Source organism: Felis catus, chromosome B4, assembly GCF_018350175.1.
Source record: "Felis catus isolate Fca126 chromosome B4, F.catus_Fca126_mat1.0, whole genome shotgun sequence".
In the NCBI taxonomy this organism is placed as follows: domain Eukaryota; kingdom Metazoa; phylum Chordata; class Mammalia; order Carnivora; family Felidae; genus Felis; species Felis catus.
This window is the reverse complement of record NC_058374.1, coordinates 21,443,744-21,457,007: the sequence shown is the minus strand read 5'-3', so window position 1 is coordinate 21,457,007 and position 13,264 is coordinate 21,443,744. Positions and strand designations below refer to the sequence as shown.

Genomic DNA, 13,264 nt, shown 5'->3' with positions numbered 1-13,264 from the left:
AGCCCGACGTGGGGCTCCAACTCACGAACGGTGAGATCGTGACCTGAGCCCAAGTCAGACACTCGACCGACTGAGCCCCCCAGGCGCCCCTCTTTCTTTCTTCTCTTTCTTTCTTGTTGGCGCAGTGATCTATAAACATAGCCAGAGGCACAATGAGGATTACAGGTAACTTACCCTTTCAGAAACATTAAATGAAACGAGACTTTCCGTTGACGTATTAATTTGATGCTATATTAAATTGTCACTCCAGGCCTCTAGAAGAATGAGTGAAACATGATAATAACAGCAATTTCCAAAGCCAGGAGCCCAGGTTCGCACTTGCATGCAGAGCTGTAAATATTGATCTGTTGCGGGACATCACTTAGAACCTTCTCGGCTGAAACCTTCAGTCGGCTGTGGGTCTTTTCATGGCGTTTCATTTTGCGCGAGAGGAGCAACAAATTGGGGATTCGTAAGACTTGTTATTCTTGTTGAGTGCCTAAGCGCGAAGGAGACGGAGACCTTGTTGTGGTGGTTTGGCTTTATAGGATTTCAAATTTCTGATTTCACCGTGTTAATTTATCATTGTGTTACAGTTCTAGCAAACCCGTAGCTATAGAGGAAAAAGTTCTGAGGAAGAATGATGAAGAGATAAAATTCAGTTTTACTGGTTACCCCGTGGAATCCTTTATAAATTTTTGTTAATGTTTGTTTAGTTTTGAGAGAGAGAGAGAGACAACACACACCGTGCGAGTTGGGGAGGGGCAGAGAGAGAGAGGGAGACAGAATCGGAAGCAGGCTCCAGGCTCTGAGCTGTCAGCACAGAGCCCGATGCCGGGCTCGAACCCACAAGACGTGAGATCATGACCTGAGCTGAAGTCGGCCTCTCAACCAACTGAGCCACGCAGGCACCCCTACAATTGCATTTTTTTAAAGTACTATTTATTTAAGTAATCTCTACACCCAACATGGGGCTTGAACTCACAACTCCAAGATCAAGAGTTGCATGTTTTTCCGACTGAGCCAGCCAGGTGCCCAGACAAATACATTTTTTTCTAACAAGTACATTTTTTTTTTAAACATATATTTATTTTTGAGACAGACGACAGAGCGCAAGCAGGGGAGGGGCAGAGAGAGAGGGAGACACAGAATCTGGAACAGGCTCCAGGCTCTGAGCTGTCAGCACAGAGGCCGACACAGGGCTCAGACTCACAAACTGGGAGATCACCACCTGAGCCGAAGTTGGACACTTTGCCGACTGAGCTACCCAGGCGCCCCTCCAACAAGTACATTTTTTTTTTTAAATGTTTATTTATTTTGAGGGAGAGAAAGTGCAGGTTGGGGAGGGGCAGAGAAAGAGGGAGAGAGGGAACCCAAGCAGGCTCCAGACTGTTAGTGTGGAGCCCGATGCGGGGCTGGAACTCATGAACTACGGGATCAGGACCTGAGCCGAAGTCAAGAGTCTGACGCTTAACCAACTGAGACACTCAGATGCTCCCCAGCAAGCACATTTTTTTCAAAGAAGACATAAAAAAGTAAAAACTGTTAGTGAGTGTTGAAAACACAGTTGCAGACAAAAACATTGCCAGCAAATATAAGTTTCTGAGAGTCCTCTTGAAAAAAAAACAGAAGCCACTCTGATAAATAACAGGTAACAGGAGGTGTCCAGCCATGAAAATACAAGCGTGAAAAATAATAAAAACAATATTTTAAAATGCAAACGTAGGTAATGCGGGAAGTGTAACACTGAGAATATAGACACTGAGCCCAAGAATAACTGTCATTGTCTTAGCTCCATATAGAAAGCATAGTAGGAATTGATGGCAATCGAGTTCGCTTTTTTAAACTTGGAGAGGACGCGTTCAGTGCCTGTTCCGATGAAAACTCAGGGTCATTGCGGAGTTGCACGCATTTGAAAGCCATCAGTGCGGGCGCCAGACCGAGCTTCTCCGACGCGAGAGAAGAGCTAGGCTGCAGGTGACCCAGAGCAGCCACCGTCATGCCCCAGATAGGAATGGCTCCGAAAAATGCCATATTTGAGAGACCCTGCAGGGATGGGGTACGTTCGGCCCTCGCTCTCGGGGAAGAATCTCCTCTGCTGGCTGATGCGCGCTCTTTCTGAGCCCCACGTGGATGATTAGCATGGCCAGAAGTTTGGTCCGTTGGTGGCCCCATCTCCCTCGGGACCTTGAGTAGCAGAGGACACAGGTTGCAGACCCTTCCGACTTCTAGAAAGGAGTCCACCGGGCTACGGCAGGTACCGCAGTTTCTGAGTCTGTAGATCGAGGTTGCAACAGAGCAGGTAGGGGACAGCCGTGTGCCCGGGGACGGCCCGCCTTGTAGCCACAGCCAGACAGTGGCTGAACGTGAAAGAAATACTTACACTTTTCTTAAGGAGTCATCCTCAGAATTAAGTTGTTATTTCTCCATTCTCATCATCTGGAAATTAAGCCTGTAGAAGGGAGGGAGCAAAGGTTTCCTTAGATTATCTTGTGATTGAGTCAACAGTGTTAAAAAGAAATAAATACCTAGCAGATGCCGGGGCTGTTTTTAACTATTTAAAAAAGAGAGAGAGAATTGGTTATTAAACGCACAATATTATAGTGCCCCCAGTGCACGCCTTTCTTATCATTTTTGAAGCATTTTTGTCCACGTTGTGGTGTAAATTCGTCAATGGTGTTTAAGTTCTTGAAGGGAAAGGGCTCAGGCCTCTGATCCTAAAAGCAACGTGAGAGAGAGATACAATTTGTTAGTGTTTATTTTATATTTACAAAAATATCGCCTAACTTTATAAACAAATACGTACACACATACATATGCAAAACTATTCATTTTTAGAAAGCCTTTGTTCTGTGAAGATTCATTGAAATTGGGAGTCCTGTCACGTATTTAAAATAAAATCCAGAGGTGCCTGGGTGGCTCAGTCAGGTAAGCTTCTGACTTCAGCTCAGAATATGATCATGCAGTTCGAGAGTTCAAGCCCCCATCAGGTTCCCATCAGGTTCCCTGCGGTCAGCACAGAGCCGGCTATGGATCCTCTGTCCCCCGCCCCCCTCTCTGCCCCTCCCTCCCTCCCTCTCTCTCTCTCTCTCTCTCTCTCTCTCTCTCTCTCTCTCTCAAAAATACAATAAACATTTAAAAATTTTTAAATAAATAAAATCCATTTCTCAGCATTTGGGGAACACATCAGGTGCCCTAGAAAGTCTCCCTCCCTCTCTACCCACTCCCTTTTCCGCCCCTCCCCCCAGGGTCTTGGTTTCATCTTGCTGTGGCCTGACTCCAGGGCAGTCAGGCCCCCCAAGTCCCATTCCCCTGGCCTTTACATTCTTCACAAAGACCCTGTGCCCTCGTACTGTTGTCACCCCTCTTCCCTAAATGCAGAGGCACAGAGAGGTTGAGTGATTCCCCGGAGGGTACACAGCTAGTGAATGTGGAACCAGACGGGGCGTGGGGGGGGGGGGGGGGGTAGCAGCGCCACGCGGCCGAGTCGTGCAAAGGGCCCAGCTACAGCTCCCGCCGAGAATTGACAGTCTCCCGGATGTGGGATTACCCCGGGAGTTTGTGTGCGTGGTTTGCACACGCGACCACTGGTGTTGCCCTTGGTGTGCAGCATTTCCTGGGTCAGCTGGTGAAAACCCGAGAGGATGACCGTTCAGGCCCCTTCGTGCTGGCTCCCGCGCGCAGCGACCCGCCTACCAGAGCGGCGGTCCCCCGGCCCCCGCGTTCACAGAGCCGGCCGGACGTCCCTCTCCCGCAAGGAAACCGTGCAATCTCTCCCCAGAAATGCAGCTAGTGGGTAGAGTTGCTCTTCTGCCAAGTTTTGACCCATAAGTGCTTCCTAAACCTTTGTCACCGACTGTTGCCCTGTCGATCCTGGAATCTAATACGATAGGCTTGAACATGGGATGTGGTTCTGTGTCTATTCCAGGTGCACGTCAGAGAGCCTCAGAGACGAACGTGCCTTTGAGCGCCAAGTGCGTGTAGAAGCTGGGAGATGCAGATCAAACTGATCTGATTTTTATATGCAGTAATTTATTTAATCGTAAAGGTAGAGGAATTGTAGGATGTCATCTGCATGGGGCGGGGGGGGGGGGGAACCTTGATGATTTCCTGTACAGTATTCAGAGTTTCTTTATCATGTTCATAACCTGAATAATAGTATCCACTCTGTTCCATGGTGCTCTGTCGGTTTACACGGATTTTTTTTTTTAATATTTTTAAAAATGTTGTAATGTTTATTTGTTTTTAAGAGAGAGAGATAGTGTGAGCAGGAAAGGGGCAGAGAGAGAGGGAGACACAGAATCCGAAGCAGGCTCCAGGCTCGGAGCTGTCAGCACAGAGCCCGATGCGGGGCTCGAACTCACCAGCCGTGAGATCATGACCCAAACCGAAGTTGGACGCTTAACCAACTAAGCCACCCAGGCGCCCCCCCCAAAGATATTTTTTTAATGTTTATTTATTTCTGAGAGAGAGCGACAGAGCATGAGCAGGGGAGGGGCAAGAGAGAGGGAGACACAGAATCCAAAGCAGCCTCCAGGCTCTGAGCTGACAGCACAGAGCCCCCCACGTGGGGCTCGAACTCACGAACCGCGAGACCATGACCTGAGCCGAAGTCGGATGCTTAACCGACTGAGCCACCCAGGCGCCCCGTTACACAGACATTTTGATTAAAAAGACTTCATTTACTGGCAAGACTTGTAAAAGATGGGCCAGGACGAGAATAATCCGAGCACAAAGAGGGGTTGAGCAGCCAGACTGAAACTGGTGTGCACCCCCCACCTCCCAGGGCTGGGGACACGCCCTCCGGGGCCTCCAAAATAGCGACGCAGAGCCTGCCTCAGAGTAGACGCCAGTCCAATGCCTGCCAGTGAGTTTGGAGGACAAAGCCGACAGGTGCAACGGTGAAATCTCTTATGAGAGTTTTAAATGAGAAGAATCGTTACTATTACCACTGTCGCCTGCAGGAGGAGGAAGAATGTAGGGCAGCACAAGGCATTGTGTGAAGTGTTTCGAAACACTTTCATCTCTAATCTTGACAGTAACCCTCCTTCATGGTAGGAATTACGGTGCTCATTTTCCAGAAAATGAAACTAAAATGAAAAGTGATTTAAGAGCTTGCCCGAGATCCCACAGCTGCTAAACGGAGACACCAGGAGGCACATACATTCTTTCCAGCTCCCACACCCATGGTCTTTCTACCACCTTCACACAATGTAGACTCCCGTAGTCTCCAGGTTTTTAAGGCTCCACCCAAGGTCTTTCTTCATAGGGGAGGGACAGCAGCCCTTTTTATTTCTTTCAATCAGAGGTAAGAGGTTTTATTTTCAACCAATGGCTCTTTACCCCCTGTTTTGTATCCGCAAAACTCAAGTTAATTTGCTGGGTTTTTTTTAAATGTTTATTTTTGAGAGAGAGAGAGAGAGAGAGGCAGAGAGACAGAGTGCGAGCGGGGGAGGGGCAGAGAGAGAGGGAGACACAGCATCCGAAGGAGGCTCCAGGCTCCGAGCTGTCAGCACAGAGCCCAGCGCGGGGCTCGAACTCACGGTGAGATCACGACCTGAACCGAAGTCAGACGCTTCACCGACTGAGCCGTTCAGGTGCCCCAATTTACTATTTTTTGAAAGGAGACAAATAGAAAATGTTCCACTGATCTGACTTCAAATTAAGAACAAATTCAAGTGACATTCTACTCAGAAAAATGTGTCAAATTAAAATGTGTGGCTCAGTTAGGGTCAGTATGGTAAAAAAGCAAACAAACAAAGGCAAGAGCATCTTTAAAACCCGCCACAACTCTGGGTGGCACAAGTCAAACTCATTTTCTGATGCTGTCCATCTTTAATGATAAAAATAAAGGTCTTTTTTTTTTCTCTTAAGATGGTTAAATATTATCGGAGTTGATTATTGACAGTGCTTACCACTAAAATGTTTGAAAGGGCATTTTGTTGTTATACAATGCCCATTGTAAAATGAAAAAATTCAAACGATATAATTTTTTTTTTAAAAAAAAGGGAAGAAAGCCAAATTACCCAAAATTCCACTATTAATACGTGGTGACCATTCTTCCAGGCTCCTCCCTGTAAATACGCACAACGTGTGTGATCTTAACAATTTTCACAATTTTGGAATCTTACTATTCGTGCTGTTCACGTCCTAGAGATTTCACATACATCTCAAGGACCTAAAAGAGCTTTTTTTGCAATATTCTTTCTCCCTTCATTTTAAAGAGAGGAAAAACCTAACTTTCCTTTGAAAAGTGCAGTGGGACCCATTTTATAAAGCTCTGCTTTCAAGGAGAAGTGTCTCCATCTTGTGGCCCTTTAGAGGACAGTCACCAATACCTCTCGACTCCTGTTGTGTTTTTGCAACTTTAATCAGAAATGGCGTCAAAGCTGGTGCTTGGCCAGTGGCCTTGATGAAGTCCAACAACAGGCCAGAGAATCTCCATCTGACCTGGCTATAGAGCAGGACCAAGCTCTCCGGTGTGGCACCTTCCCTTCATGCACTGCTCTGGCGGGCCGCCTAGCCCGAGACATCAGAGTGGTGGGTAAGAAACAAAAACTAAGACTAGAGCCAGCCGTCCCAGCTTCCCACTCTGAGCTCTCTCCGCAGTTTCCTCTTCAATCACAGCTTCAACGCTGTACTTTAATCACACCGTTAAAAGAGCTGATCTTGGTGGCCAAGTGACTCTCCCTCAACCTCATGAAATCATCACCTGGGCTTCTGGGGGGGGAAGGCAGAGGCCTTGGGGAGGGTGTGATTTCTCTCTAGAGGCATTAGCAAATAGGCCCGTCACTTGCCCTCTGGTCTAACACTATTATGTCCAAGATTTGACTGTGCAAATTGGTTTGGAATGTTAGGAAAAAATACCTCTTTGGAGATAAAAGTTGAATTCTCTTATCTGTGTAAATGTGGTGAACGCGGATCCTGTGTCAGGCAGTATAAACGTGGTCATTTTCTGTAACTAGGACCTTAACGGTTGGAGGGTTTCACTTTGTCCGCCCACCGTAGGCTGAAGAGTTACGGTTTACATCTGAATGAGCACCTTTTGAGCGCATGCTTTGTTCCTGTCTCTCTCTCTCCTATGCAGTATATAGTAGAATGTCATGGGATCACCCTTCTTCCTCAGTTCTTGGGCATGTACCGGCTTAATGTGGACGGAGTGGAAATATACGTGATTGTTACAAGAAATGTGTTCAGCCACCGTTTATCTGTATATAGGAAATACGACTTAAAGGTAAGACTGTGTGAATTTTCATTAAGTAATTGACCAAATGTTGTAATTGATCCCGCCAAATGCTTATTTGCTGCTCAGAGCTTAACGCCACCAGGCAGTTAGCCTAACAGTGCTGTCCTTCGAGTTAAACAAGAATCACTTGTGGGCTTTCCCAGAAGACCGTTGCACGTTGGGAAGTAGCACATCTGATTTTTTTCAACAAGTTATGTGTTGAACACCAGCTAGGTGCCAGGCACGGCTTTGGCGCTGGGAACGGTGTGATGGACAGAACAGACCAATGCTGTCCGTACTCAAAGGAGCTCATACCGTGGTGGGTAAAGATGGACAGTAAGTAAAAGCAGTGAGTAAATCCCACAGCATGTTAAGAAGGGCTAAGTGCGATGGACAGAGGTAAAGAAGGGGAAGAATGGGGAAGGGATGCAGCTTAAACAGGGTGTCAGGGAAGGTTTCACTGAGACGACACGGAAGCCGACCCGGGGAGGAGAGCGTGAGCTGAGAGAACGGCATTGCCAGCAGAGGTCGCAGGGCCTGAGGCCGGCTGTTTCAGAGACCTTAAGGGACAGGCACACCACTGGAATTCTGAGTGGAGTGGGGTGAACCGATTCTTGGATCGCCGACCTAGGGGGAGAACGTCCAGGTTGGGAGCTGGCAAGCTGCGACCTGCCTGTGTGGCAAATCCGACTTCGCCATTTTTGTAAATAAAGTTTTATTGGAACGCTGCCACGGCCAGTATTTCTGTCTCACGGGTGGTGGTTTTTGTATTACAGCAACAGAGTTACCTTGTACCACAGCAACTGTTTTGGACCCCAAAGCCTAGAACAGTTAACCAGCTGACCCTTTTTAGAAAAAGCTTGCCACCCTTTGGCCTTTACCAGGAGATCGCGAATTTTTTTTTTTTCTAAATTTTTTTTTTTTCAACGTTTATTTATTTTTGGGACAGAGAGAGACAGAGCATGAACGGGGGAGGGGCAGAGAGAGAGGGAGACACAGAATCGGAAACAGGCTCCAGGCTCCGAGCCATCAGCCCAGAGCCTGACGCGGGGCTCGACCTCACGGACCGCGAGATCGTGACCTGGCTGAAGTCGGACGCTTAACCGACTGCGCCACCCAGGCGCCCCCTTTTTTTTTTTTTTTTAATCTCAGACTCCTTCGTTCTTAAAAGAGGACCCCTAATACAGCCCCTATGGAACGTCCTCAAAAAATTAAAATAGAATGGCCACATGACCCCGTAACTGCACTGGGTATTTACCCAAAGGATACAAAACGCTAATTAGAAAAGATACGTGCACCCTGTGTTTCTTGCAGCGTTATTTACCATAGCCAAGATATGGAGGTGAATGGATAAAGATGTGGGGTATACACACACACACACACACACACACACACACACACACACTGGAATATTACTCAGCCATAAAAAAAGAATGAAATCTTGCCATTTATGACAGCACGGATGGATTTAGAAGGTATAATGGGAAGCGAAGGAAGTCAGAGAAAGACAAATACCATACGATTTCACTCATGGAATTTAAGAAACAAACAAAGAAAAAGAGGGACCAAAAAAAAAAAAAAAGTCTTAACCAAAAAGAGCAAACTAATGGTTACCAGAGGGGAGGTGGGTGAGGGATGGGTGAAAGAGGTAAAAAGAATTAAAAGCACAGTTACCACGGTGAGCACTGAGTAATGTATATAGAAGTGCTAGGTCACTGTGTTGTACATCTGAAACTAATGTAACATTGTATGCTGGTTATATTGAAATTACAATTTGTAAAAAAGAGGACCCCAAAAAGCTTTTGCTTCTATAGGTTATATCTACTGCTATTTAATGTTAGAAATTAAAATACAATTTTTCTTTAGGTTTATTTATTTTGAGAGAGAGACAGAGAGACAGAGAGACAGAGAGAGAATCCTGAGCCGGCTCCTTACCGTCAGCATAAAGCCCAATGCCAGACCCAAACCAGAAATCATGAGATCATGACCTGAGCTGAAATCGAGAGTCTGACGCTTAACAAACTGAGCTCCCCAGGCACCCCTGAAATAGGAGATTTTTAAATGCTTGCTTCATTTAAAATAAAAGACTATTATTACATGTTAGCATGTTTTTATGAAAAATAGCTGTATCTTACAAATCAAAAAATTTAGTGAGACAGATGGCCTTTTTTTTTTTTTTTTTTTACATTTGTTGCAAATCTCCTTAATATCTGACTTAATCTGAGACAACTGGAATGTCATAGCTGGTTGTGCTGTCAGCCTGCTAACGATGTTACTTGATTGAAGTGTATGAAGAAAGTCCGACCTTACGAAGATACGTGGTTGGAAAACGGGAGGGTGGGTGTTTTAAGAACTTTCTCAGAAATTTGCAGAGACTCTTCTTTGATATTACACCAAAACTTGACAAGTAGTAATTTCTTAAAGCTCAGTTACACTGTGGAATCTGAAATCACATCAGTGAACTTTCTGTACTTATCTCTGCATAATCTACAGGTGCATTTACATATAGCGGTCCGAAGACATCATGCTTTGGTCATTTGGAACAGATGGTTCACTGAGTTTCGTGCTCTTCCAAATATTGACACATTTCATTATACAGTGTCAAGGAGTCATGGGGCACCTGGCTGGCTCAGTTGGTTAAGCTCTGACTCTTGATTTTGGCTCAGGTCATGATCTCATAGTTCTTGGGATCCCGCCCCCCCACTAGGCTCCGAGATGACAGCACAGCTTAAGGTTCGTTCTCTCTCTCTCTCTCTCCCTCCCTCCCTCCCTCTCCCTCTCCCTCTCCCTCTCCCTCTCCCTCTCCCTCTCCCTCTCCCTCTCCCTCTCCCTCTCCCTCTCCCTCTCCCTCTCCCTCTCCCTCTCCCTCTCCCTCTCCCTCTCCCTCTCTCACTGTCCCTTCCCTGCTCATGTGCCACACATGCTCTCACACTCACTCTCTCTCTTTCCCAAAATAAATAAATAAACTTAGAAGTCACATTAATATCACTACAAGTCTCATCAGTATGGAGAAGCTGTCATACTCACAGTGATGGATAGAAGTTTCTTCAAACTCTGATTTCCACCCAAAAGCTCAAATTTTACCATTGGCAGCAAGCCCTGGGAACTGTTTTCTGTGATGTGCCAGCACGCAGCACCCCCCCCCCCCACACACACACACATAGCGGAGCCCCACAGCTTTGTTCTTCTTTGAGCAAATACCTACCAAATGCCCGGATCGGAGTAAAGACATTGCCACTTGATCTTCCAAGCAAAAATGTTGCTGTGATGGAAAAAAGTGGCTAGTTGAGCTCATAACTCAAACCACCACAAAAATGTTCTTTTGTTAACGTTTCTTTATTTTGAGAGAGAGCGCGTGCGCACGTGCACGCATGAGCAGCAGCGGAAGAACCGAGAGAGGGGAAGCGATAGAATCCCAAGCGGGCTCCGTGTTGTCAGCGCAGAGCCTGACGCGGGGCTCCGTCCCACGACCGTGGGATTGTGACCCGAGCCGAAGTCAAGAGTCAGACGCTTAACCCACTGAGCCCCCCGGGCAGCCCCCATCACAAAAATGTTCTTAAAACATTTCTTCTTGATAAACGGGAGTGTTTTCTATATCGTCCCACAAAAAATACTGAAAAGGTATTGACTCCACGATCAAGATTTACTAACTTCATTGCTTTAAGGACATGTTTGTACATACATGTAATATGTATATTTTTGTATGTATTTTACGGCCGACCGTATCGATGAGTACCACTGATGCCACTGGATGGATGCTGAGCTGCCCACATTTTACCCATTATTTTTTTTTCAATATCCGTGCAAATATCAAGACAGTGAAAAAAGTAGAACGTGTCTCAATGGTATTATAAAGATAGTTTTGACTCTGCAGACCATGAAAGGGTCGTGGAACCCCAGGATGCTCAGCACACTTTGAGAAATGCTAGTCTAAGGGAGAGAAAGTGGTGCCTCATTCAAGCAAGCACCTAGTAAACATAGCTTGATGTAAATTATACTTATAGCCTGGATATTATAGTTGTAATTTGACTTCATAATTTCATCTCCCTCCTTAGCTCGTAGAAAAAATAAATTCTGTTCTTGCCAGGACTTTCTGTTGTGACGGAACCTGGACATCTGGCATCATCTTGTGGCTCACACTCTTGGCCATGACTTAACCTTATTTTCTATTTCTGTTTTTTTATTTTAAGTTAATTTAAATTTGGGTGAGGTCCCCCCCCCCCCCCCGCCCCACTCCCGGCTAATGATCTGCATTTGCATAGAGATAAAGCTTCCCTGAGACTCAGAGCCAGGTAAATTCTGTTACAGGGGGAATAATACACACACAGCGACCAGAAACTTGGCTAAAGATACAAAGAGGAAGAAGCAGTTTCTTCCTCTGACCAGTAAGCGTAGACAGTGCTCAAATATCGCAAATATCCTGTCTTGTTGTTGTTGTTTTTTGAATTTGAGAACATTCTTTGTTAGAAACCAGTGTGTAAAGGAAGGTATTTGTGGTCTGTATTCAAGAATCCCTGAAGAAGGGCAAACAGGCCATTGCAAGGGGCAGCGGCTGGGTTTGTGCAGAGGAGTACGTGCTGTGGTTGTGGAAAGGGGCCCCAGGTTTTCCTTCTGAACCACTCACCTTGTCATCGTTTCGTGGGTCGGCTTTGTGCTCCCCTGACGCAGCCCCGAGAAGCACTGAGCATTTCCCCTGGGCTGACGGCAGGATCTCACACATCCACCAGACCCGGGAATGCCAAGCACCAGGGGGGTGGAGAATTGGCCCCGGGGTGGTGGGGACTCCAGCCTGGGCCCCCCGTCCCCAGTATCAGGAGACTCCTCAGTCCGAGTCTCTCATCTGTGAATTACAGGCACTTTTTTTTTTTTTAATTTTTTTTTTTAATGTTTATTTATTTTTGAGAGAGACAGAGACAGAACATGAGTGGGTTGGGGCAGAGAGAGAGGGAGACGCAGAATCTGAAGCAGGCTCCAGGCTCCGAGCTGTCAGCACAGAGCCCGAACTCACAAGCTGCGAGATCATGACCTGAGCCGAAGTCGGCTGCTCAACTGACTGAGCCACCCAGGCGCCCCCACGGGCTACTTTCTAATCAGTGCCTGAGCTGCTTGGATGCAAGATGGTCACGGAGTAGTGAATTTTGATTTAAGAATGGCCAGTCGAGAAGCCACTTTAACTTCCCTCAAGTCACAGATAAGTTCTCTTAATGGTTGGCTGAGGCAAGTATTCCAGGGCAATAAATGGGTGTGCAAGAGGTGATCAGGTAAGCGCATCACCGCTGACCTGAGTGGGGGGGAAGGGAGAGCAGGGAATCGGTCAGGATCTTTCTCCAGCCATCGATTCAGGGGACGCCGGGCATCGATCGCTATGTGAGATCCTGCTGTGGCCGCTGAGGAACCCCAAGAATGAACAGTTCTTGTCGTGATGACAGAGCTCGGAGCACCAGTGCAGCCGAGCGGAATTTCTGGGATCAAGAACTGTGTTTTCTTCCACTTTCTACCTCTGTGCTCGGCCGGGCGCCTGGCACAAAGTGGGGTGCGGGTGAATGCGTGGGTCTGAAGGGATTCCCAGAGTGAGGGGGCCCGGGAGGTACACACGGGTTACTCACGGTAACGAGGAAGACATTTCTCGGAAACGGACAAAGACGGGCAGAGGGCCAGGCGCGCCCATAGCTGGAAGACGTAATGTGGGGGAAAGGGGCATTCCGTGCCCCCGTGGCCCCTGCAGCCACTTAGTGGCCCGCTTCCCCTTTGAAGACCGTTAAGACCAACCATTTCTGGCAGTCGGGGCCAGAAGCAGAGCGTGGTTTGGATCCAACGTTGAGTGATTGATCACTCAAGTGATTGTCAGGTTTTGTGATTTCCAGTGGGGGGGGGGGAGGGGGGACGAGAACCAGGGAGAAGACAGCTCGGGTGACAAGCTAGGGAGAGGATTAGAGACGAGCCAACAGGAAGGTCTGCGGAGCGGGGAGCACCCACGGGGCAGGGTCGTGATCGGGGAGGGGACAGAGCCCACGCGGGCTGAGGCGCCACGGGGAAGTTGGCGCTCACGTGTTCTGCGCT

General features: G+C 47.3%; 1 protein-coding gene across 6 annotated transcripts in view; it reads left to right on the top strand.

Annotated features, from left to right (window-relative positions):
- PIP4K2A (phosphatidylinositol-5-phosphate 4-kinase type 2 alpha) overlaps nt 1–13,264 on the top strand; it is a 194,312-nt gene that overhangs the window by 149,931 nt on the left and 31,117 nt on the right. For 4 of the 6 annotated variants that reach the window (XM_045060993.1, XM_003988149.5, XM_019834048.3 and 1 more), the window contains one exon: nt 7,067–7,213. The exons of the other annotated variants lie outside the window; for them this stretch is intronic. In XM_045060993.1, the coding sequence (XP_044916928.1) occupies nt 7,067–7,213 (147 nt within the window). The remainder of the gene's footprint in view (nt 1–7,066; nt 7,214–13,264) is intronic. 6 annotated transcript variants of the gene reach the window in all.